The sequence below is a fragment of the Apium graveolens genome, chromosome 1 (genome assembly GCF_009905375.1).
Source record: "Apium graveolens cultivar Ventura chromosome 1, ASM990537v1, whole genome shotgun sequence".
Classification (NCBI taxonomy): Eukaryota; Viridiplantae; Streptophyta; class Magnoliopsida; order Apiales; family Apiaceae; genus Apium; species Apium graveolens.
In genome coordinates this window covers 196,057,336-196,084,887 of record NC_133647.1, presented here as the reverse complement: position 1 = coordinate 196,084,887, position 27,552 = coordinate 196,057,336, and the positions used below count along the sequence as shown (strand labels likewise).

The following is a 27,552-nucleotide window of genomic DNA, read 5'->3' as shown; positions in this document are numbered from 1 at the left end:
AGATATTTGTAATTTTGTTACAAGTTGTGTGTTATTTAGTGGATTATATCATGTAACTATTTAAAAGTATATTATTCTGTTTATTCTAAAACATATGTTTATTATTTAAATTTTCAACAAACAATAAAAATATTTGATTTATAATACAAATATCTAATCCAACATAGTAATTCAAATAAGAAAATAGGTTACTTGTGATCAAAAGTCAACACAGTAGAATACAAATGGAAAAGTTAAAAAAAAAAAAGTAGAAAATAATTGGTGACCACCTTTAAAGTAACAGTGTGTGGTGCGTAGGCACTAGAATTAAGCTGCCCACTAAAAGCATATATAATTGGAACCCCAACATTACACGATTAAATTTCCTGTTTTTTGTGTCTAAATTATTTTTGTTTAAGCACTTGGTCGTAGACGATAAATTGGCAAAATAATGCATCCTTCGTTACGACAAAGAATTGTAGAAAAAATGACAAAAATACCTCTTTTTTTAAATTTTGTGACAAAAATATCATTTTTTGAAATGTTTGGCCAAAAATACCTACCTAATACGCATTTTAAAATTGGGTATTAGTAATAAGCATTTTAGAAATGGATAACTTGTGTAAAAAAAAATAAAAAAATAAAAAAAATAATAATAATTTTGGATACGCATTCTTGAGATGCGTATCATGATTTTGCAAAACATGATACGCATGTCAGGAATGCGTATCAGGATTTTACTTTTTTTTTTTTTTAAATAATACTCATTTGTCAAATGCGTAATAGCCTTACCCATTTTTGAAATGCGTATTACAAATGTATTTTTGGCCATAACTTTCAAAATATGGTATTTCTGTTATTTTTTCTAAAAAAAAGGTATTTTTGGCCATCACCCAGAATTGTAGTGTGAACTGTGAACGGTGAAGCCTATGTTTTGTAAGGTTATGTGATTGGAGTAGAATGAAAATTGACTAGTTTACTACGTACATCGGTGTAAGACTAAAATATATTAGAAAATGGCTTAATTTTCCTCAAAATAAGGATCCTTAACAAATTCGTGAACTTATTTTTCTAAATAATTGAACTTATATGACATTGATAAATGCTAGGGATGTCAAAAGAACGGCGCCGGCGGATACCTAATACGAAAATCGAAAAATAGGATTTAATCGAAATCTTTTTTTGGATTTGATTTGAATATTGATTTAATTTATGAATCCGAAAATTTTTGATATTTGAATTTTAGGTATACTGATTCAAAATCCGATCCAACCCCTATTCGAATCCAAAACCCAAAAGAAATCTGAATATGAATATGAATAGATATAATATTATAATTATATATATTATACATTATAATATTATATATATATATATATATATTATACATATATATTTTTATAATATACTATATTTTTATATTAATATATATACTACACATATATAATATAGATTTTATTGTATAATTTTTTGAACATGTATTTTTATATTTATCTTAAAAATAATAAATTCAATGAAATTTAATTTTCAAATAATTTAAATAGGCAATAAGGTGAACAAAGTATGTTCTGGAGATTGATCAATAAATTAGGTATTAATTGATAAATTATGTATAAATTAGGTATTAAATATAAATTCTACTCTCTCTGTCCCAACCATTTCTTTACACTTTCTATTTTAGGATGTCCCATCCAAATTTTTACATTTCAAAACTTACCAAAAATAGTTAATGAGTCCCACCACTTTCTCGTTTTTTCTTCCTTTTCACACTACTTTTACTCTCATATCTCCCTTTTATATATTAAAAATTAATGGGTCCCACCACTTCACTGAGTTTTCTTTCTCCTTTTCACTACTTTATACATATTTCTCAGCTTCCGTGCCCAAACCAAACGTAAAGAATTGTCTTGGACGGAGGGAGTACTATATCTGACCCGATACAAGCCAATTAACGTGTAAAAAACGCTTGATTCGGGACAGGATTTAAAGGTGATCAGTTCAAATTATATATATTAAAAAATCGTAATAACTATACATACAGCATGCAGCAGCAGTCGAATTATGAATCTCAAATTATAAGATGAGCAATCAGGAAAGTTGGTAACTATACTTACACCACCTCATAGCTCAAGCTGGGACCTGTGGTACCCACAGTCAACTTGTTTAGTTGCACTTGCAGCTTGTATAATGCTGCTTATGTCTGCATATTTTTGTTTAAGATTGTTTGTTCAAAAATGATAACTATTATGAGCTCGGCAATCATGTTTCACAGATCAACTCATTATTTACCGTATATGTTCCTCCAGTTGGTTTACACTTTTTGTTGGCACGTCTTGTCTCATTCTTTACATTTCAAAAACTTTCAAACCTAGTAAATTTTATACTACTTCCGTCCCTCTCTGTAAAATATATTTCAGTAATTTATTTTTAAAATTTTCTTTTTTTGTATTAAAATTTAAATTTTCATATTTTTATTTAGATGAAAAAAAAATTAAAAAAAATATGAAACTACATTTAATAAGAGAGTTAAAATGCGTGTCGAGCCCCCGTCCCTATGTAAAGAATTGAGGGAAACGGAGGGAGTAATATAAAAAGTAACGCATTCATTACTTATTTCTATTATACCCACTTTATACATTAAATATTAATCGATCTCACTACTTTACTTCCGTTTTTAATTTTTATCCACTATTTTATCATTTTTTTTAATTTTCGTGCCCAAATAAAATATAAACAAATGACAAAAACGGAGGGAGTATATATTAATCTTTTTATACCGGACGCACCTGTACTGATTCGGAATTTAGCTTATTTTAACTTGCCTCCACATAATTATATACCATATGCTACGCTAGATAATATATAAATTAGTCAAGGACTCAAGGTCAATTTAAATTATTGTTGATATTCATACAAAAAACATTTGTTTAAGCTTAGATCCCCGAGACCTGATTGATAGCCTTTCATTGGCCAAGATCTTGCGTCTGTTTTCTGTTAAAGAAAGCTGTTTTTTAGTATATAAACCAAAAGCATTATAGCTGTGCACATTTCATATAATTTTCTTATGTTTGTGAAACTTATTATATTAGTTTTTCTAGTACATAATAAAAAAAATGCCCAAAATACATTATTTTCCAATTTCAAGTGTGCAAAATACCCACCGGTGGGAAAACTGCCCAAAATACCGAAGAAATGCGCATTTTACAGATGCGTATTCTGTTTTTTTAAAAATTTACAAAGATTACGCATGTCTGACATGCATATTCACGGTTTACTGTAGCAGTGAATACGCATGTGCGTATTCTTTGTAAATTTTTAAAAAAAACAGAATACGCATGATGATAATGCGTATTTCGTTGGTATTTTAGGCAGTTTTTCCGCCGGTGGGTATTTTGGACATCAGCCCCAAATGGTAGATATTTTGGTGACTTACCCCAAAAAAAATTCGTGTTTCTTTAACGACTATAACCTTTTACTTGAATTTCGTTAAAAGTCTTCGGACATATTTTCGTCTGTTAAAGTCCTGATAGAAATTTACTTAGTATGCATGTTATATAGTATTATGATAATCTTCCCTACTCGAAATTCATTTTTAAATTTAAAAATAAGAGTAAATTTTATGGAGTCCACATTTTTATCAGAGTCATTGAGATGTTTTGTAAATAAAATATATTGTAAAACGTGTTATTTTGTAAAACATGTTTAACAAATATCAATAAAATCATGCAAAACTCATACATTTATAAATATAATATGTATGTTGCAACTAATTAAATATGTATGTTTTGTAACATGAACATTCATGTTCTGCAAAATAATAATATAATTTTTAATGTTATACTTGTAAAATATATGCAATCTGCAGAATTTTCAATAAAATAGTAATATTTGTAGAAAATCATTCGAAAAATAATATGTTTGGCAATAGTTTAAGTTATTTTTATTTGCAGAACATTTATGAACTCTAGAGACTCCAATAAAATAGTGGAATTCATAAAACTGAACTCCTAAAAAGAAATATAAATAGCGCATACTTTGAAAATATTTTGAACCTAATCAAATTTGTTATTTAGAAACACAATTAAGTAAAAGAATTCGTATTTGTTTAACAAATGAAAACTTCCACTTGAACCTTAAAAAAAGTCCACTTGAACCTGGTCAACGTATGAATCTTCCACCTGGTTCTGTGTCGTACTTGGTTATAAAATTGACAAGAGAAATAGCTAGTGATTAATTTGACAAGAAATTAAGTTAAGTTGGTGGACTCATGTTTACTCCTGGCCGCTAGGAGCTACGCATATGTTTTTCTCTATTCAACCCTCTTTCTCTTTTTTCCAAGAAAACGATTGTTTATTTTCTTATCCTTTTTCATTTTTATCCAAGTATTATTATCCAAGTTTTAAGATTCAAATCCAAATATTTATAGTATTTTATATACAATATCAAAGTACCAAGTTCAAATGTCGACAACAAACAAAATTTATATCTGATTCGAATCATATTCATTATTAACAAAAATTTATATTATTATGCATATTTATAAAAATATAAATAAACTCTCAAGTCCAATTCTCACCGACAACAGGCATGTACATTACTATTTATAAATATTAAAATATATGTATATAATATTTTACACACCTAATATGATTATATCTTTTTGTTAATTAATTTTAATATTTATTACTTACTAAAATTTTAGTAAAATTATAAGTAATTTGAAATTTAATAATGATAAAAGTTATACTAGGCCGCCCTGAGATTTAAGGGGTCAGTCGAAATTAATTTAAGGGCCCTAATATATATATCATGTAAATTTATATATATTTACATGAAGAAATTAAAAAATTTTGAGGCACTTGAATATCGGGCGCCCTAAGTTGCTCACCTACAGTCAGACCACCCCTCATGGTCCCTTAATCCTATGGTCTGTTTGGCAACATAATATAAGTGGCTTATTAACTTATAAGCTCGTAAGTACATATAAAGGAGTGTTTGTCGCCCTAACTTATAAGTCGAATTTTCAACTTATAAGCTGATAAGTTGAATGTTAGCAACGACGTATTTTTTCTCAACTTATTTTGATTTGTTTGCCTTTTCATTAACTTAAGTTTTAAAAAATAATTTTTAAGAGAACCCCAAACTAATTATGTTGAGTGAAAAATAGTAAAGAGTTCAAACAAAATAAACTCTTAACCATCTATTGAAATAACCCTAAAGTGAGAACGCCCTCTGTTTCTTCCATTTCTGTTCCTGCCTACCGGCTGCCGGGGGCTTTCGTCGGAACTTCACCGGTGGTAAGCCCCCAAACTTTCCTTTTATTTGATTTTCCTTTGTCCTTTCAATAAAAATCGAAACAAAACCAAATATCTATAATTTATTTCTCAAATCTATATTGATTTTGAGTTCGATTCTGCAAATAAAAATTACCTCTAGATTCAAATCCTCCTCCTTAACATCATACCAAAATTTGGTGTCATTCCAAGGTATTTGAATTTTTTGGTTTAAGTCTCGTTTATTGACGTGTGTCTGGATTGTCCCCCTTTTGTTGGAATGTTGAAGTATGTTTTTTGGATGTTTATTTTTGTTTTGTTCCCGACTACTTTGAAAATGATTTATGTGGTTTTGTCGGAGATTTGTTTTTCGTGCATTGAATTTGGGCTGGTGCCGAATATTACAAGAGCTTACTTTTCACAACTAAAATGTGTTCATCTTTTGAGATCTTTCACCCTCGGCTTATCTAGAGCTGGTTTTTGGCATGTAGATAGTTTGGGTGCTTCTGAACATTGGGCTAGAGGTGGTGCGTATGTGAAAGTCATTTGTGATATTACTAGTTCCAGGATTTGTGCAGGTATTATCGATCAGGAAGCCATTTTAATCTTTTTTCATTCAAAGAATCTTGAGATTCATGATGTTAAACAGTCTGGAAACATAAGCGACTATTTGCTTAGCTCGTTTATTTGTTTAATCCTGACCGTGTTTTTTTCGATGGGAGTTTTGTTCCTATTGAAATTAAGTTGTAATTTTGGTTGATGCAATTTATAAAAAGCATTTTGTCAAAAAAATAAATAAATTAAAATGTTAATATAATCTAAAATTCACGAAATAAGATGATTATATTTAAAAATTATTTATTTTGATTTACTTAAATAAAAAAATTTCTGACTTATAAGTAAAATTATCCAAACACTTATATAACTTATAAATATTTATCCACTTATCACTTATAAGGTACTTATTCATTTTAAATTATAAATTACTTATTTTAAAATTTTCCAAACGGGCGCGTAGATGTTCAATTTATTTATCAAAGTGATCATATTAATTACGTACATAATCATTCACCGTTCCGTAACTCCGGATCCGGTGAGCCAATGCAATGGAATATACTTGCAATATACGAATAGTACTACAAATCTACAATATAAATTTTAATTTATATGTTTTCCCAAGTCAAAACGATAAAATCACATGGAAAAATGATTAAACAATAGTAGTAAAAAATACTTTTTTTGTTGAAAGATAAAAAAATACTACTATTGTACTTATAGTCGGCATGCAGCCGTCTTCACCACTCACATTTGGTGAATAAATAATTAGTCACCAAATTCATTACTATGATTAATTTTCTGGTAGACGAAGGCCCGCATATTATTTTAATTTTGTTTTATTTAAACATTTTGTGGACTTCGAAGCAGTACTTAATCAGTGAAGGAGTCATGAAGTTTGAAGGAAGGAGGTTAAGACTTATGTTCCGTTTGTGATTGCGGTTAAAAATTACCGTGCTGTTTAAAAATAGGATGAATGTTTGGTAATTTTTTTTATTAGTATATATTTTGATGTAAAAAATTAAAAATAATAATATTTTTGGTAAGGGTTGATGATAAAATCAGCATCTGATTCCCGCAACAGCTTAAATCAGTTTTTTTCTAAAAGCACGGGGGACTTGCTTTCTCTAACAGCAGCTTTTAGGCCAAAAACACTTTCCCGAAAAGCAGCTTTTAAATTTTACCAAACAGTTTTTTACCAGCAACAGCAATACCAAACACACCCTTAACATCATTAATATTAGTTTTTAAAAAATCTACGATTTGAGTTATTAATTTTCGATTAATTCATTAGAAGGTACCTAATCGTTTAATTTTTGAAATTCGATTAATTTTTACGAACATTTTTTATTGGAATATATATAATTATTTATTAAAATTAAAATAATATATATATTCAAATATAAATAATTATAGAAAAAGATTGCTGACCCTGAGGTCACCCTCAGGTGACAACCCAGAGGTTAAAAAAATACAATACAAGTGAGAATTATTTTTGTAAATATATGGGGAAATTCAATTATTACAAAAATGCCATACATGATTTGTATAGAAACTGTTATAAGTTTAGGTAAAATACGGTACAACCTCAGACACAGTTTTCTTTTATACAAATTATATGATATAATAAATATATATTTGTTAATAAATAATTAATATAATCATAAAATATATTTAATATTATAATACATCTGATTTTTATTTCAATTAATTCCCGATTTTTAATTATCACAAATCGATAGCTTTACCAATTTTCTCCAATTCCCGATTTTCACGTTTGTATTTAATCAACAAAATCCACGAGTATTGGGCTTAAAATATAATGGTCGGTTAATATTGTAACCTCTAGTCTTTTTCAAAATTTAAAAAATAAACAAATAATAGTCGGTTAGCTTTAACTCATCCGATTCAACTTTAAATCATTAACATATTTAGTTGATAACATCTCTTACAGTCATCTAATAACACGCATTTTCCAGCTCACCTCGCATATTCGATTACCTCTAATTCATAATTTCCACCATCTCAATAAATCATTTCCATAAAACAAATTAACATATGCATTTTATTTTATTTACCCCCAAAAATTAACATAAGTAAATTTCTAGAAAAGGCATGAAAGAATAGAGCCCCACGTGTGACACTTTATTTCCATCTCCCTCTTTTGCAGTGTTCAAAAAATCCCCGATAAATCCCCGATTAATCGATTAATCCCCTACAAAGTATCCGACCGATTTGATCTTTGAAATCCGATTAATTTTTATGAATTTTTCTTTATTGGAGCATATATAATTATCTATTAAAATTTAAATACTATATTAATTTAAATATAAATAAGTATAGAAATTATGATATAATAAATATATATTTGTTAATAAATAACTAATATAATGATAATAATATATTAAATATAATTTAATATTATAATACATCCGATTTTTACTCTGATTAATTCTTCCGATTAATCCCCGATTTTCAATTAATCCTAAATTGGTAGCTCGACAGATCTTCTCCGATTCCCGATTTTTACAATAGTGCTCTTTTCCATTTATTTATGTTATTTTTCTTTATTATACCCATTATATACATATATAATATTAACCGATTTCACTATTTTATTCATTTTTTTAATTTTTCCCGAAAATTAACAAATCCCATTTATTTACGCTATTTCCCTTTATTATACCAATTTTATACATATAATATTAATCGATCACATTATTTTATTCACTCTTTAAACTTTCCCCGAAAATTAACAAAAGTAAATTTCTAGAAAAGGCATGACAGAATAGAGCCAACTGTGTGACAAATTTACATTATTATCCTCTCCTATAAAAACATCCCTATAAGCCGATTCTCACACATCCCCATGCACTCTGGCCTACAAAATAAATAGTATTCTCTATTTTTCTCCGCCCTTCTTCACCGCCGATCATAAAAAATGGATCGGAACCCTAACCCTAACCCTAATTTAATAAAACGCACCATTAGCGGCGGCGGCGGTGGCGGCAGCGGCAGTATAATTCACGAGAAATACCAGCTAGGTCAAGTTCTAGGGCGCGGCAGTTTCGCGAAAGTGTACCGTGCTAAGTCACTGATTAACAATGCGATGAATAATGATCGTGATCGCGATGTTGCTATTAAGGTTATCGAGAAGGTGAAGGTGAGTTCTGGCGTGTCTTATGCGACGGCGGAGAGTTTGCTTGTGCGAGAAGTTTCGGCTATGAAGAGATTAAATGATCATCCTAATATTTTGAAGATATATGAAGTTTTGGCGACGAAGTCGAAGATTTATTTGGTTATGGAGTTGGCGGAGGGCGGAGAGATGTTTAGTCAGATTTCGAAAAGAGGGAAGATGAATGAGGGTTTAGGGAGGAAGTATTTTCAGGAGCTGATTATGGCGCTTAGGTTTTGTCATAGGAACGGAGTTACTCACCGGGATCTGAAGCCGCAGAATTTGTTGTTGGATGAGTGTGGGAAACTGAAGGTCTCGGATTTTGGATTGTCAGCGTTGCCTGAACATGTGCGAGATGGGCTATTGTATACGGCTTGTGGCACGCCGAGTTATACTGCGCCTGAGGTTGTTAGGAGGAGTGGGTATGATGGGGCGAAAGCGGATATGTTTTCTTGTGGGGTGATTTTGTTTGTGTTCTTGGCGGGGTTTTTGCCTTATAATGAGGGGAATTTGGGGGAATTGTATAAGAAGGTTTATAGGAGGGATTTTGTGTTTCCGGATTGGATATCGAAGGGGGCTAAGAATGTGATTTTTAAGTTGCTTGATCCGAATCCGAGTACGAGGATGAGTATGGAAGGGGTGGTTGGGAGTAATTGGTTTAAGAAGGGATTGAAGGTTGAGAGTGAGGTTGATAAATTGGGGGTTTTGTTAGGGAAGGAGGATTGTAAGGGTGATGTTAGTGTTAATGCTTTTGATATAATTTCGATGTCTTCGGGGTTGAATTTATCTGGGCTTTTTGAGGAGGATTTAGGGAAGAAGGAGAGGAGGTTTACTTCGAGGGCTTCGATGAAGGATGTGGAGGAAAGAGTTGAGAAAGTTAGTGGGGAATTGGGGTATAAAGTTGAGAAAGGGAAGGGGAGGGAGATGGGATTGGTTAAAGGGAAGATGGTTCTTTTGGTTAGGATTTTGGAGTTGGCTGCGAAAATGGGATTGTTGATGGTGGAAATGAAAGTTGTTAGTGGTGCTGATGAGCTTGATAAGGGTGATGGTGATCAGTTAGAAGCTTTGAAGTTAGGACTTGGAGACATTGCTGTTTCGTGGCATACTAATGATGTAGCTGTCAATGCTTGAGGTTAAGGCGGATTGATGATGGTGGCTGTGGGGTGGAGATGTACCGTGATGGTGAGCTTTCGCGATCATTAGTAGTTTGATTTGTAGATTCTTGATAAAGATGATCAAGCGCTTATCTTTCTTATTTTAGTTTGGTGGAATTTGGTAAAATTGGTTTAATTTTGTACATTGAAATTTGCTTTCTAGCGTTTTAGTTTCGTAATTGACTGAAGTTGGTTTTTTGGTTTAACCTTTACCTATCTTGACTGGATTATTTCTTTTGTTAATTTACTTGATCTGAATTTGCATATGCAATCTGTTTTTGGAATTTCATATGGTAGACTCGTCTTGAATGTTTATATTATGCTTAATCGAAGAGCTTGGATTTCCTCAGCCATGCCTCCTCACTCCCTTTTAAGTCTCCTGGGTTTCCTCCGCCATACCGCCTCACTCCCTTTTAGGTCTTATAATTATGCTTAATCAAAGAGCTTGGGTTTCCTCGGCCATAATGTTTATATTATGCTTAATCGAAGAGCTTGGGTTTCCTCAGCCATGCCGCCTCACTCCCTTTTAAGTCTCCTGGGTTTCCTCCGCCATACCGCCTCACTCCCTTTTAGGTCTTGTAATTAAGTAACTGTGCATAGTAACACTAATTTCGGGTTCCATGTAGAGAGCTATGAAAATATATAAGTCTTTACTAATTCTTGATTTTGAATGCTCGCAAGTCCCAAGTAGAAAGTTATGAACGCAGGAATTTGCTCTCATTCTTGAGGTTGTTTGGTTAGAATGAATGAGACATCAAGTGAGAATTGAAACTGTTTTTCAGTGATTGTTACTAGTGCTTCTTCCGTTTATGGTTATAACTAGTCCCTCTCCCTGAAAACAGAGGATGAAGAATACTCGTGTCTTTCATTTTTTACCTTCAGTTTTGTTCTTGTGTTCTACTTTGCCTCTTTCATATTCAATAAAGATAATTTTCTTTCAGTGTTGTATTCCGAAATTGGAAACTTTTTGGTTGAAATGTTTTCGATCCGGACATGATAGAAAGATAGAACTTGTGTTCCTTCTTTAATAGCAATATGTAGAGATCCAATCTAAAGATTTCTTCAGTTACAGCCACCAGTTTAGAAATCTTCACAGTACCTTCCAGAGCTCCAAAGGCCAGCCCATGCCAACATATCCACTGTCTTCTACCTTGTGTGAATTTTTTACTCTACAACATCTTGTCCTGTTCATTACCCTCTAGTCCTACATACTGATGCCTGTATAAAGCACAATTATTGTTATTAGTATAATTATTGTTATTAGTATAATTATGGTTATTAACTTATTAGTATAATTATGTGTCCGGTCTACGGCAAACGTAATATACCATGCACGGTCTTTTTCCGCTTTACGTGTACAATAAGGTTTCTTCCGCTTTACGTGTACAATAAGGTTTCTAATGCATGAGGCTCATATTTACACTTGTCACAACTTTTTTGCGCGGTATGATATATTACAAAAATCGCTTCCCGCCTGTATTAACGGGACATACCATACACAGTTCCGCTTTAAGTGTACAATAAGGTTTCCTCCTCTTTACGTGTACAGTAAGGTTTCTAGTGCATGAGGCTCATATTTACACTTGTAACAGTTTTTTTGCGCGGTTTTATATATTACAAAAATCGCTTGCCCGCGTGTACTAAAGGGACATAACTAACTTTGGATTGGCCCTCCTAAATTCCGGTCCGCTTGTATCAAGATTATTTCTCTGTTTGACAAGGATATTTTACATTTATATCATTATATCGCTGTATCTTTTTAAGAAAAGAATTGGGGATAGATAACAGCTTAGACACAGTATTTCTTGAACCACAGTCCTATATTGAGAAAGCTTTCGAAGTCCGATTGTGTTCTGCAAAACAATCGAAAGGATTAAACCAGGTTCCAGTTTGAAGTATAGAATCAGCATATAGTTATCTAAAGAGTTAGAGGATCATTATCGCATTCACTATGAATGCAGTAGCTTTCGGTGCATTGTTTCTTTCTGCAAAGCTAGCAGGACTGTTATACATGAGCTGTTTTATGCATTTGCTGTATACAAGTGATGAATATACTGACTCAACTTTGGACAAAGACTTGCAAATGCAATTAAGGAGGCATTTGGATGCACCATGAGAATGTGAATCGGTAATGGGAATGGGAATGGAGGGTATGAAATGAGGGTTAACGGGAATGAGAATGAAATGGAAACCCAAGGGGTATGCTGGGTTAGATTTACCCACCAAGAGAGAATGGAGTTCTCATTCCCCACCACTAAATTGGTAATCCAAATACTATCACTTGGGTTTAAGGTTCCGATTTTCGTTAACCGGACACATTAAACATCAACCAAATGCCCCCTAAACGTAACTAAGTGGATATAAGAGTAGTGTATAGGTTTATTTACCTATTGATGGCATGCACATCATTGGGAAACACTACAATTTTCACCTCTACTCCTTTCTCCTGTAATGCTCGTGCATACTGGATGGTACCAAAGTAATAAGAACATTAGCATTATTACTTTGCAACGATTTCATATAAGTAATAACATAATCAGTGACACCTAAGATCGAAGTGCCTCCGAAAGCAGGCTGTCTTAAGTCTTTAAAATTATTAGGGAGAGTGTAACTCGAGATCAAAGCTATGACACGGGTAAAACTTACTTGCAATCCATCTGAAATCGGAACACGAACATCCATTGCACCTAGAAGGAACAATGTGGGAGCTTTCACCTGCAAGCATGAACTATTTAATACCAGTGCTAAAGTTTTTGCGAGAGAAAAATAGTGCTTCTGAATGTAGTAGGAAAACACTGGTATTTTCCACAAGCCTTTATCTTGTTAATCTTTTAGTTTGGAATCATAATATCGGTATCTTCTACTAACCTCGTCTATAATGCATATTAAAGAAACAGAAATGACATACACACACCTTTGAAACATGTGAAATTGGAGACTTTCCGTGAAGGACTGCAAGGTGTTTGGCTGATGGAGCTTCCGTAAAGGCAGATTTTCCTTTATTACCATATGCTCCAACATAACACCAATCTGGTATATCAGTTGTCCCAACCGGTTGCAAACAGGGTTTCTTATAGCTGCTGCAACAAATTTATCCGGAGCCTGACAATTCATAATTGTACGGATAATCCATGTAACGTGAGTGCTCATTGAGATATGACAGATTTTAACAACTAAGAATATCAAGTCTGTCGACAGTATATATGGAAACCAGATGCAATGGAATAACAAGAAAATAATGCACCTGGCCAATTAAGTGCGTTGCCAAGAAGCCACCGTGGGAATTACCGAGCACAGTTATCTTCAACGGGTCTGCAAGTCCCATATCAAGGACATGATCAATAGCAGTGAGTACATCATTAACATCCTGTGCCAATTAGCAGCAAAATTACATGATGTACAACAGTACAAGGACCCCAAAAAACTTCTTTCTTCTAGTGTTTTACAAGCACCTGGGATCCAACATTCCCGGGGAGAGATTGCAATGCTTCTTCACCAAAACCCAATGATCCTCTGCAAGGAATTTCTATCTTAACAAATGCTGATATATAGAAACAGAACCTTGCTATTAATATAAGAGCCTAAGGGAACCACAATTCAGGCAATGTAAACTGTAAAGTGTGATTAAACTCTGATTGAGATTGGAGATCTGAAGGCCAAGTCACAGTTCTTAGAAACACTATCCATTATATCAGTAACACGAAAACAAAATTATGCAGGAATTTGTAGACAACTTATAAGAGATTAATAAAAGATGAAAAACTTAGCTAATTTACCTATAATTCACAATTAGCAAGCTGAAACCAACTGAAGCAAGGTAAGCTAAGGACTTTGAGAAGCTTGACAAAGAGACATCATGAGGCCCACCATGAAGACTTACAATCAGAGGATCACACACATCATGCTTCTTAACACTGGAGGACACAAATATGGCTTCAAATGGTCTTACAGAACCTGCAGCATAAGATTTAGGGTGTACACATTACAATGAAAAGGTTTTTAAGCTCAGATATTACACGTGCTAAACAAGCACATAGCACGTCTAACTTCCACTTGAAACAAGCATATTTTTCATGCAACTTGTCTGCTATAGATCAAATAAAGAACATAAGCAGAACAGAAAATTATAAAATGCGTAAGGAACCTTCTGTTTGCTTCTCATTCCCATTTGTATACTTGACTGGAACCTTCATTATACTGAACTGCAGAGCTGACAGCGAATCACTAACCTGTGAAAGGTTCATAAGCTTGTACATATTAGAGAATATACAACTCTTGATTCAAAGGCTTGCGCACAAGACAAAAGAATTAACCTTCTTAGTGCATCTTAATATAGAGCTTGAAACATCTACCCAACTCCATGGAACAGAAGAACACTCTTTACCAGTAAGAGAACCGTACTTGATTTGAGGAATGTGTATCGGGCTGCTACAAACTTGAGAAAATAATAAGAATGTTTATCATAAGCAGCTTAATATAAGTACTACCTATAAGCAAAAGAAAGAATATCTTCACTAACTTATACCAGCAATAACACTCTCCCCATCCAGTGCAAGAACTTCCCACGAAAAATTTGAGTTGGAAGGGCTGATGCGCGATACATTTCCACTTGAAACACAAATACAAATTATCAAGTATTAACACTAAAAGCACATGTGTCAAGGCCTACATTAATGATCTAGGATCTGTGCAAGTCTTATAGATTACCTCAAGATATTCACAACAATAATTGTTTGGGTGCTCCCCCATATAGAAGACATGACCATGGTGTATCCATCTGAAAGCCAGGGTCGACTAGGGATTGATGGAAAGTAAAGCCCTGGAAAGCCGCCTTCCTCAGGACACATCACAGCAGGTACCTGGAGTTATTAATGGGACACATTACGTGAATCTCAATAAAACAAAAAATACTAGGAAAACCTTGTTTCAAATCTATATATTCCATATACATCAGTAATTAGTTCAACATTATTGTAATTACTATGAGCAGATATCAGGTAGAGTGATAAAATATCTAAATTGCTTTCTTTTCTGTTGTAACCTTTGCAAGGAAAACATACATGTAAGAATAAATTACAAATAAATTAATAATGCAAACTTCTGACCAACTTCTGGCTTTGATCTACGTAATGACAAGATTCCTGATTGGTGCATTAAAAAGCCAACTGCGACTGCAGGATCTAAGTGCTAGCCATAATAAAATTCATTTGATTGTTTTTTACAGGACAATTTATTTGATTTCAACTCCCTAGAAATCAACTATCTTTTGAAAAAAATCAAACATGCAGAGACAACGACTAATTATAAAGGTACATTTTTGCAAATCTTATTAGTTTCTGGAGATTATTCGAAAGAAGGAAGCTCTAAATTACATGATCTACTGCATCATACAAATAATTACCACATATTGCTTAAAAATCTCACCACATCAATAATCTTCATTGAAGGATATGGATTTCCATCACTTGGCCAATCTATTCTATGAAGAGATTCTGTAGCATTATGTGCCCCGGATTCTACAGAACATTTTGCTGATGAAAACACAAGGAACTTACCGTCTGGGCTGCATATAAAAATTCAGCAATCACTGTAACATTCTAAAATCGAATCTATACAACAAGTATCACTTTTGACTAATATTGTATTATGCTTCTTTGGGGATAGGTGATTATTATCGATCAGTCCGCAAAGCAAAACATATGACTCCGATAATTTGTAGGATAAAGAAATCACAGATTACAGAATTATCAGTTTACAATCTTAAAGCCTGAACTTACACAAACATTCTTCAAGTGAGGAAAAAGAAGAAGTACCTTAAGCAATGAGAAAAACGCTGATAATCAAATGTAGAGTCTAACATACCTGAAACGTGGACATGATGCACTAGTTATACTTTCAGTTAGACCAATCATGGAGGGACTATCATTTGCATCGCACCTGAATATACAAAAAAAATAAAATTAATAACATAATGCAATATTGTGATAGAAGTCCCAATTCAAACGTTAAGCAAATGAGCTATATGCAAGATTTTCACAGGAAAATACTAACACCTAATAAACTTACATGTGTTGCCTTGAGTCGACTTCTGTTTCATGAAACGGAGACCTGGCAGCATATAGGAAACAAGGTCTATTGGAACAATATTTAATACCGAGTCTTCTTTTGTTTGAGGGCCATCCAACAAAAACCAAATATTGATGTGAATCTAGACTTGACGGAGCCCATATTACTTGTCCAACACTCAGTGACTTCAGAATTCCGTTGACAGGATGTACGTCTCCGCTGCATATAATCAATGTACAAAATGGAAATTTGAAAAAACAAGAACTCACCCTAGTAAAACACAAGGTAGATTAGAATTGAGGTTCACCTGTTAGTATCAATGACAAAAAGTGTAGACTTCCTTTTACCGGCATAAGTTTCACCCCAGTCCTCATCCCAACTTCCCTGGCCCTTCCAGCAACCACTATCTACATCTTTGGATCCACATTTTATGTAACCCATGCCATCAAATATTGGTTTGGAGGGAGCTGGTTCCTCAGCCACGTAAGCAATAAATGTTTCTGTAGAATCCCATGAAATTCCCTCAAACCTGACTCACCATTGAAGTCTTAAAATGTGAAGACCGAAAAAAGAGAGAATAATGTTTATGCTCGCATTTAGATATCGTTAATGTTTAAAACAGCAGATTGGTCTGAAATAATAATTACTTATTTGAAATTTGAAATTAAGATGAGAAATTAATATATGATTGTTACAAGGACTTACCAACCGTCTGCATACACTGAACCATGGATAGACTGAGAAATGTAGAACTCCTTTTCCAACTGAGAGGAACTCCAAATTTCGAACGTGGTTTGTGATTGATTTTCATTGTTTCGAATTACAAGAAGTTTTGAACCAGATGGCGATGGACTAATGACAGATGCCCCTGCAACCTCAATAGGAAATGGTGACCACTGGAAGCTCACAGTGCTGGTACTATCTCGAGAGATATTACTGCTTAAAATATGTTTTCTTTTCTTGTTGCTCAAAAGATTTGGTTGGCTAATTAAGAACATTGCCTGGGAGTCACCTGAAATAAAAGTTTTAACGCTTAAATAATTCCAAAAGAAAATTTGACCAATTTGAAAAAAGAGGAGCATATTAGTGAAGCAGATAAAAAGAAGGCATTGCAGCACTAAACCAAAAAGCATACCGGTCATAGACTTAATAGTCCATGCTTGTTCAATGTTGGAGACATGTGAGAATTCTTGAAGCAAAATGGACTGAGAAACATATTCTTCCTCAAAACATGCTGGAGGCGTCCTACTGGGGTCGACTCTGGAGTTATCCATGGGCATTGGGCGAGCAGACCAACCGGCTGGTATTACATAACAAAGTCGAAAGAAATTCAATTAGGCCAGCTGTAAACAGCTACAAAAAATGGTAAATTTTTGGTAAAATACTAGATATTGGTTTAGAAAAAATAACTATATCTACCGAACCACACCACCTTAACCTGACTAGACCTGTTAAGAACTTAAAGTACGAAAACGAAAATCATAAGCATTAGAAAGTGATGATATGTTTGTTCTCACACTTTGCTTGTGTCATACTGATATTATCTATGCAATAGAGCCACATTCATCAAACCTTGTATTTAAAACTATAAAGCACCTAAGATGCAACAACGTGGCGGTGCACAAATGTCTAGAAAGTACAACATCATTGTTCTCAACATTTATGTCAGTGATTGTACCTGTCATGCCTACAATCAGAAGGGTTTCAAGGTTTGGGGTCTCACAGAAAAGCACATACATCACATAATTCTAGAGGTCTATACTTCTATTGAGCACATTGACACCTACAAGAAGAAGTATTTCAAGGTTTGGTGTCTCAGGAAAGAGCACAAAATCGCATAATTCTAGGATTCTATACATCTATTGAGCACATCAGCACCAACATTGGAAATCCATACACAATAATTGGTACCTCAAGGTCGAATTTTGCTTAAGATCAGTAATTTTTGTTGCACTGTAAGGCACCTTCCCGTCCAGCCTTTTAGCATTTCTTCTCTACCAGCTAGCAATGAATTGTTCAGACTTTTATTGGCATTTTTGACACTTAATTATCGCAGGACGTGTAGCATACAGAATGCTTTAACATTTAGCAGATGCAACTTTACTGTCAATGTCATTTCTCCCTACAGAAATTATGTCTGTTTTATTTAAACAACTAGTAATAGACATGTATCAGGCCACTATGCACTTGAATACTACATCTTCAACTTAAATTCCATCAAAACCCCCTAAAATTCTATCGTATTTCGGTACTTCAGATAAATTCTCATATCCCAATTGTTCGATTAAAGTTAACATAATAATGCCCATTTCTACATTAATCTCAAAACTAATTCTAACACATAATAATCTCTATAAATTGCATCTGCTTTCTCCCAACCTCTAAAATTCTAACCATTACCAAGATAAGCTATGTTTTCACCAAGATCAACTATTTCATCCTTATTAAAATGTTGTGAGCTTTCATCTATATTATCAAGTGAGCAGTAAGTGCATGCAAGTTAAATTTGTGAGCTTTCACTAAAAATCAGCTATTTAAAAACTTAAACTAACCTTAGAATGTTTAGCTTCCTCACAGAGGCCTTTTGAAATGCTAGCTTCAACTGAGTTAAATGGGGTAGCTGATACCAAACTGATGGGATACTTAAACATAAAAAAAATAGTATATATGGTTTATTTTATGATTGTTAAGCTGTGGAATCTTGAATGAACTTTACAGTTCTTGATCTAGTTGGTACTTTTATATAAGTAAACATGGGACTAAGTTGATGTCTTTTTTAATGTTCTGACAAGGTGTGGATTAATATGAAAGTTCAGTAAAAATAGCTTTTGAATGTATTATAGATAAATTTCTTTGCAAGCGATAATCGAAATCAGGAGTAGGACGGACTCTGTTATAGAAATCGGCCGATTTTTCAAAAATCTCGATAAATCGCTCAAAAATCCATCAAAAATATTTGTCCGAAATTTGATTGATTTCCGATAAATCGCCGACAAATCATCCGAATTTTTAAAAATCGTTCGATAAATCGCAAATCAATATCTCAACCGAATAATTATGATTTCCGAAACCTGTAACACCGAGGACAACTAATAAGTCTTTTTAACAAATTTGAGTTGGGTGTTTTAATTTAAAAATGATATCTTTACTAACTTTTTGACAATAAGCTGTAGAAGAAGATTTTACATCAACAGATTTTTATATAGTAATGGAATAATATTAGCCCCAGAGGATAAAGCTAAAAACAACAGCTCTTCATCACCCACACAATTTCCTACTCCAACACTAGCTAACTCCAGTTTTCAACTACTAAATCACAAGCATCATCTTCCACGTGGCACATAACAATTGGACGGTCATCCACAAACCATCAACAAGCAGTCACTACAACACAACCTTACCTTGTGACAAAACAAAACACTAACCACCTTTGAGAATGAACTTAAAATCGATGGCAAGTTCAGTGTCAGTGAGCTCACTAAATTTGGTTCCTAAGTTCGGGTTCAGACCCGACCCGTGTACTTCTAGAGCTAGAGTTTTATTACAAAGACATGCAAGTTCAGTTAAATATGGACATGGAGCAAGTTATGGGAGGCTTAGCTTGAAAAGATTGAATGCAGCTGGTTTAGCTGATATTGAACCTGATTTAAATGAAGACCCTAAAGATCGTTGGGCCACTAATGGTGTTGATCCTGTAAGTTTTTTATGTTTTCTTGGTTACCCTTTGTGATTTTGCATGCATATGTGCCGGGCGTATCCAGGATTTAAACTCCGGGACACACCGACCATATTTTATGAATACGTCTTTATTATTTTTTAATTTTCGGGGGCAATTTCATACATTTTCAAAAATTAATGGTAAAAAAACGTAAAATTTTTTTGTGAGTAAAGAGAGAAAGGTGTGTTAATATTGTGGTATTTGGAATGGGTGGTGCAGGATGATTTTATATATGGAGAATATGATGATCATCACACTTATCATCCGGGTGATCATGAGAAAGGTGAGTAAATTCTTTTAAGTGTCTTTTAAATTACTTTTTTGAGTTTATGGTATGAAGAACAAGAAATTTATGACAATGAAGGGGAGGCTAATCATATTAGTGCCTTTTAGTTTGAGGTGTTTATAGCAATAAGTGAAGAAACTTGTTGAATAGAAGCCTGGTTTCTGAGATTCAATTGTATTGATATGATTTGAAGGAGGCAAGACCTATCTCTGATTTCGAAAAAATGTGCTAAAGTTTGCTAATCAAGTTGATTCCATACACTACAAGAAAAGGATCAATAGACATCACCTCATAGACATCGATGTCATTAAGGACCCAGGTAGACATCAGTTTTTTGCATCTTTCACAACAGTCAATAACCGATGTCTATTGACGTTTTTCTTGTAGTGATAACACGAATGAGCCCAGTTCCAAGTTGTAAATCTTGTAATTTCACTTCATATGCTTCTAGATTGTTGATGGGAATTGCAAGTAAACTTAATTAACAATTACATGGAACATATGCAGATGCACATTTGCTATTTTGAGTGTCATATTCCATGATGGTGAATATGAAAGTATGTGCATTTAAGCTTTCTATACCAGTCACAATATTTATCCCAAGGGTTCAGAAACCTATTGCCCTTGACTGCTCAATTATGTTCGACAATAGATAGCACAGGTTTTAGTGCACATTGCTTCTTGTGAGTATGTTACAATATCTCGAGCAATGACATAGTCGACATCCAGTATTTCAATCGAAATGAGAATAGGTGTCGAGTTACCATCCTCATGAGGTCCTAATTCTTGAAGCAGGATTTAAGTTAATACTGGAAGCAGGTCTCAGGTTCGATTTTTTAGGATCAGATGAGGCTTTTAACATTTTACTCTGATAGTTGTTCACCTCACAATAAGCTTTGTCTTTTCATGTTATATATTTCTCCAAAACAGGGTTGCTGTTAAACCTGACCTGTTTATGACAGGAATCAAAGTACTACAGTGTTTTTTCGGGTATTTAGAGGCAGTTCTGTGATGTTTAGAAGAATCCTAAAATATACTTCAGCTTCCTTCTAATTCAGATTTCGCCTTTTCTCAGTATCGTTTTGGGAATCAGTTGCAGAAGACTGCGCGGCAATTGACCCTCCTACTGGTTTCCAGGGTACCAGCATAACCTCGACCAGTCTTATGTGTTTGATCCTACTTACATACTGTGTAAACTTATTCCCTTTTCTCTGAGCAGGGCTTATATCATGGTTATTTCTTCCTACAGTTGCCATTGCAATGTACCTTGATGCTCCGGTACATATACATTGCATTTACACCTTCTATTTAAGTTTTCTAACAAAAAAGGTACTAATGTTTCCAGTGATCTCTTACAGGGAGAATACATATACATTGGAGCAGCCATTTTCACAGTAGTGTTTTGCATTATCGAGATGGATAAACCAAGCGAAGCACACAACTTTGAACCCCAGATATACAATCTGGAGAGGAAGTCTCGCGACAAACTTATAGCAGATTATAATACCATGGACATTTGGGATTTTAACGAGAAATACGGAGACCTCTGGGATTTTACAGTGACAAAAGACGACATTATGACGAGATAAAGTTACAGCAGGCAAGAAGTCACACTTGTATATGCACAAGAACAGTCCTGATAATACTATGTTGTATCCAAAGATCTAGTCACCACTGTTTGTAACAATAAGCTTCACCTCTTCTGGGAAAAACTACCAATACTTGTGTGTTAGTTCGAGCACCATGTCTTGAGCATAATGGCAGAACCAACTTCAATTTTGCCTAAAGACTGCTCCTGTAACAGTAAAATCTCTTCATAGGCTATCCACACATCAAGTCAGCTAAAGAAATATATCATCATAGATAGTTCCCTAATAACTTAACTATATATCTTCATATCAAGATAGTCTATACAATCAAACTATACAGAATAATTATTGACTCCTCCCTCGTCCCAAAATGAATAAGACACTTCTTTTTCACGCATTTAAATGCGCTCGGTGAGGTACTCCTAGATAATATATTTTTTGACTTTTTTATATAAAAATAAGGTTTTTGGTAACCATATTGGGTGCATTTCAGTTAACCAAATTAAAACTAGGTTTTGGTTTCGATTAAACGAATGCACATCCTAGAATCTAGATGCGTGGCTATAGAAAACGGAGCCGAATCCAGTCTGCACAGAGCTCTAGTTTGATTCACTAAAATTTTATAGCTCGAGTTCGGGGTTGTGTTAGATTTGAACTTTAAAAAATTATAATAAACCCTGCTTCTGCCGGAAATTTCCAAGAATCAAAGTCAGCACACAGAAAAGTTACCCTGTGAACTACAAAAATCTCAGTTGCAAATTCTTAATACAGGCAAGTTTTTTTTTGAAGGAGAAACAAAAACATGCAAAAGTAATACAAAGTCACACATTGATGATAGCAGAAAACATTACATGGCAACTTGTTTGATTACTTATTAACAACACAAACCTTTTTCACATGTAAAGCAGAGAGGCATTCTATAGTCACTCTCTTTTATTTCTTCACACATACATATATTTTACATTGATTAAACAGAGCATCAAACATAACACATTAGGCTACTGCTACACACTCTCATCCACAAGTGACCTTAGAAATCCACATTACCTATAGCTTGTAGATCAAGCGCAGGTAACCTGAAGTTTGTTTGCTTCGTCGATAACACAAATGCACCCCTCACCACATTCGAAGAACGCTTTTCCAGCTTGTGGGCCATCGGCCTTGGAGATGACACATGTCCAGCCTTCATCGCACTTACAGAACACCTTGCCTGTAGCAGAGCTCTCCAATGCATTTTGCAAGTCTGGGAACCGATTTCCTGTGGTTCCATCACTGGAAAAAAAGAGCACACAATCATGTTCTACTTGTGTATCAAATATAGGGGACAATGGAGGTACATGACTTTGTACCACATTCCACATACTGCGCAATAGCATATCTAGAATGCAAAAAAAAAAAAAAAACTCTGCATGTCGGTGACAAGAACGTCTAGGGAGCCAACAAAGTTTTGGTGCAGTGGTTGAGTTCGTGGTCTCCTTGCAGGAGGTCATGAGTTCGTCTAGGGCGAATGAGCGATATATTATCTGCTTAGAGTCTCTCTGACCAGGTTAGATATCGAAATAACACTATCCAAATATAATCCCTTACTTTGGAAATTTAATAGTACCAGAGGAAAAGCCTTCAGTGTCAGTTCATAGCCATTGTACAAGATATTGATATTGAATTTTCTTGTTTTTTGTGCATAAAAGTTCTATCAAAAAAAAAAGTGAGTTGAGAACATACGTGATACAAATGCAGCTCGAACCACATTTGGAGAAGGGGGTTCCAGCTTTGGATGCCTCAGTCTGAGTAATATTACATGTCCAACCTTCGTCGCATTTGCAGAATTTACCATCATCCATTATCACCTTCCTGCGCAACAAGTAAGATACTATTAGTAAATATGTAATAGTGAATACAAAAATTATAATTTAGTATTAGGATCACTAAAAATATGGCTATGGTTGATTAATTTTGCGACAAACAATCATGCAGTCCAAGAACCTATTCTACCTGGATACAGATAAAAAGAACACTCCCCTACTTATATAGAATACAACTGTTTGAATATACAGATTAATATTCAGAGACTATTAACCAAACAACCAAATATACCCAACCTAAGGTGTACGCAGCCTTACCCTAATTCAGAAAAATGAAGAGGCTGCTTCACAAAGACTGTGTCTTGTGTGTGAATGTGTGTAAGATGCTTAAAAAGTTAACAATACATGAAGTATTAGACAAGAAAGAAATATAAATTTCTAACAAACTATGATTCCATTAAATTCATGTTATGCAAGCAAGCATATTTCTTCATAAGCTTTGCTTATATTCACTTTTCAATTATCAAGATCAGGACAATTCTGACAAGTTACATGTAATATGGACACTCACATGTAAGGGTTCTTATAATTGTCAGCAAAGGATCGATGTTAATAACAATAATATATATTCATATAAAATGATAGTTGTGATGAAGCAAAAATATACAAAAAATATTAAAATGGTAAAAATGACTAAGATTCTGTTTGGGATTGCTGTTAAAAATTGTTGTGCTGTTAGAAAAAGTGCCGCTGGAAAAAGTGCCGTTGTAAAAATCAGATAATTGTTTGGTAATTTTTTTGATTCGTATATGTTTTGATGCAAAAAATTAAAAATAATGATGTTTTTGGTAAGGTTTGATGGTGAAATCAGCATCTGTTTCCCGCAACTGAAAAACAGTTTTTTCTAAAAGCATGGGGGACTTGCTTTCTCTAACAGCATCTTTTAAACCAAAAGCATTTTTCATAAAAGCAGCTTTTAAATTTTACCAAACAGTTTTTTAACTGATTTTCAGCGAAAAGCTGATGTTGCTGTCTGCAACAGCAATATCAAACACACATTAAGCAAGTAAAGAAGTGAACCTCAACCAACAAGGTGTTCCTTGCGGGAGGTCTGGAGTTCGACTCACGGTGTGTGCGTGTGTAATTAATTAGGGAGGTCTGGAGTTCGACTCCCGGTGTGTGCGTGTGTAATTAATTAGCAAAAAAATAAAGAAAAAGAAGTGAACCTCTGAGATGTGCTTGAATCTTCCATGTACTGAGTGGCAATTTTCTTCTGCTGTAGGTTTGCTAGCTTTTGCAGCTCTAAAGCTTTTTTATGTGGTGCAATGTGGTACTCAATTATGATGGACTCAATTATTGAAGGTAATCTAATCCCGGTCCTATCCATTTTATTTCCCGCATTTATTTCACTATTTTTTTTTGGCAAAAATAATGATTCTACCTTATATATATACTAGCTTAAAACCCGTGCGATGTACGGGTTCCGTTAATATTTATATTTTTTATTTATATTTTATATGATTTTATTGAAATTCTAATATAAATAAATACATTAATTAATAATAATATAATTATAATTTGATTGTGTATAACTTTAAATTAAATCAAATAGTATAGTATAAAATAGTATATGGTTGATGAAATTTGAACCATTAACCTTATTTATAAATAATAATTAAATGTTTGGTGTTGGCGGGGTTCGAATATGTGAACTTGGTTAGTGTATTTATTTATAAATATTAATTTAAATGTTTGTTGTTGGCAGGATTCGAACCTAGAAATTTATTTGTAATTTTATAAACAATAATAAAAATGTTTGTTGTTGGCGGGATTCGAACCTGTAAGCTTGGCTGGTGTATTTTTTTTAGTATTCAGATCTAACGGTTAATCATTTGGTTAAGGGATCTGACGGTCGTGATCGAAAGCGATAACCAAAAACTGGGTTAACCAAACTACAAATTATACCCATGTTCGGTTATTATAGTTTAGTATAGATAGATTCAATCTTTATTCGTTGTTTCTTATATTTATAAGTATAAATTATAAAAAATATTATCTACATTAAAAAAATTGAAAAAAAAATGTAATTTTTTAAAGAAAATATGTAGAATGGGAGGATGAACTAATAATACAAAAAGTAATTACTGGAATAGTAATAATGATACAAGAAAAGTACCCAACATAATAACTTTGAAGTCTAATTTTTCTCAACAAAATTAGTGATAGAATGATTACTTTAAAATTATTGATAAATCATATTGCACTGCAGAGATTTATGAACATTAACCTGGCCCCTTACTCCCAAGTTTAAAAATGAACAAAATCAAATATATGATAAATAAAATATTTTCACTTTTACTCATAGTCGTGCTTCCGAGTTTTAAAAGGAACGAACGCAAATAGTAATAATTGCACATTTGACATACTATTATTCCAAAAATGGAATAAAAATATTTTATTTTCTAATCACTTACCTATTAAAAACTCGGGAGTAAGACGTAAATGCCGCAAGATGAGACAGGGCTTATGATATAGGAAGTGCTGATTTGGGCTCCGGTCTCACTAATGTAGTAATATTGTTTTCGAGTCGACCAACATGAACTTTTATAAGTTAGTGCTGTGAAAGTTAGGGGTGATCGCGCTACGGGCTGTGCGGTTTTTGTTCAAACCGAAAATTAAACCGTACATATGGTTTGATCAAATTTCAAAACCGTATATGCATCGCGTAACCTCAAAAACCGCAAAAATCGCATAAACCATATCACGAAAATGCGGTGCGGTGTGATGCGGTTTGTGCGGTTTAATTAATTAAAAAAATAATATTTACATACAAATATAATAATAATTTAGCTAAAAAGAAAGCTAAAAAATATGTTTTTGATTAAAAATATAAATATGTAGGTAATTTGTAAGTTAGTATTTATAACACAAAACAATAGTAAACAAGAAATGTATCTATAATATATAAATATATCTATATATACATTATTTATATATTATATTTATAAATAAATTTATATGTATATGAAATTGCGCTGCGTTGCGGTTTGAACTGCATTGTTAAAATGTCAAACCGCAAACCGCACCGCACCGCGCGGTTTGTCAAAAACTTAAACCGCAACCGCACCACAAAATATTAAAAAAATATTAAAAATCGCATTTTATGGTGCGGTGTGGGGCGGTGCGGGGCGGTGCAGGCGGTTTGTGCGGTTTGATAATCACCGCTAGTGAAAGTGATGACTCGGGCTTCGGACTTGGGCAAACTTTAAAATTTATTTTTTGAGTCGGGGTTTGTAATTTAGAAAGATTTTATTTTTGTGTGCAGGGAAAAAGATAAATGTGTTAATGTTGTTGTGTTTGGAATGGGTGGTATTGCAGGATGATTTTATACATGGAGAGAATATGATGTGTAAGAAGTATTGCAAATGAGTTATATGAAATTATGAAAACATGAACAAAAATATGGAAAAATTCAAGGTACGTGAAAATCACGCTGTCCTTAAAATAGATAAACCCCTTTCACGTGGTGCTTGAAGGTGCTGTGACTTCCGTTTTCCAGGATATAACGAATTGAGGCGATCTTAGCCATTTGAGACCCTCCTCCTGCGAACCGAACAAACACAAATTCTATCTTCGTGATCCCAGGATTCTATTAAGAATGCAAAAAAATGACACGACAACTTGTGTAATTTTTTTCTCCCCAACAATGATAAAAAAAAACTATTTATATAAGAATACAAAATATGTAACTTACAAGACCAATTAGTATTGCAACCTCCACCGCCATAATAAATAATTCAATATTATTTCATTAAATAGGAGTTACAATATCATTAGTATAGAAGTTATAAAATAAAATAATATACATAGAATTCAACTTTATTCAAATTTTAACAATCCCCCACGTGAATAAAGTTGATATTGTAAAAGACTCTTTGACACGGAGATAGGTAGT

The 27,552-nt window shown here is 33.5% G+C and overlaps 3 protein-coding genes and 1 pseudogene across 5 annotated transcripts; 2 read left to right on the top strand and 2 right to left on the bottom strand.

The window, feature by feature from the left end:
• The first annotated feature begins 8,651 nt into the window (after window positions 1–8,651).
• Window positions 8,652–10,342, top strand: LOC141676425 (CBL-interacting serine/threonine-protein kinase 7-like). Its single transcript, XM_074482114.1, has one exon. It carries the CDS (start codon window positions 8,749–8,751, stop codon window positions 10,111–10,113), a length of 1,365 nt encoding a protein of 454 aa, XP_074338215.1. The 5' UTR covers window positions 8,652–8,748; the 3' UTR covers window positions 10,114–10,342.
• Window positions 10,343–11,588: 1,246 nt separating this feature from the next.
• Window positions 11,589–18,981, bottom strand: LOC141676409 (acylamino-acid-releasing enzyme-like; annotated as a pseudogene).
• A 647-nt stretch (window positions 18,982–19,628) lies between these two features.
• On the top strand, window positions 19,629–21,993 carry LOC141676356 (photosynthetic NDH subunit of subcomplex B 5, chloroplastic). Its single transcript, XM_074482109.1, has 5 exons — window positions 19,629–19,896; window positions 20,140–20,203; window positions 21,282–21,344; window positions 21,426–21,484; window positions 21,565–21,993. The coding sequence occupies exons 1-5, from the start codon at window positions 19,639–19,641 to the stop codon at window positions 21,793–21,795; spliced, it is 675 nt and encodes a 224-aa protein (XP_074338210.1). The 5' UTR covers window positions 19,629–19,638; the 3' UTR covers window positions 21,796–21,993.
• Window positions 21,729–25,001, bottom strand: LOC141676373 (uncharacterized). 3 transcript variants are annotated; one of them, XM_074482111.1, is made up of 4 exons: window positions 24,824–25,001; window positions 23,518–23,646; window positions 22,843–23,067; window positions 21,729–22,001 (listed from the first exon to the last, which is right to left on the bottom strand). In XM_074482111.1, the coding sequence occupies exons 1-3, from the start codon at window positions 24,982–24,984 to the stop codon at window positions 22,857–22,859; spliced, it is 501 nt and encodes a 166-aa protein (XP_074338212.1). In that variant the 5' UTR covers window positions 24,985–25,001; the 3' UTR covers window positions 21,729–22,001; window positions 22,843–22,856. The 3 variants fall into 3 exon arrangements, with proteins under 3 accessions (XP_074338212.1, XP_074338213.1, XP_074338211.1); XM_074482112.1 differs by having other exon boundaries at window positions 21,729–21,995; XM_074482110.1 differs by lacking the exon at window positions 21,729–22,001 and having other exon boundaries at window positions 22,607–23,067.
• Window positions 25,002–27,552: the final 2,551 nt, after the last annotated feature.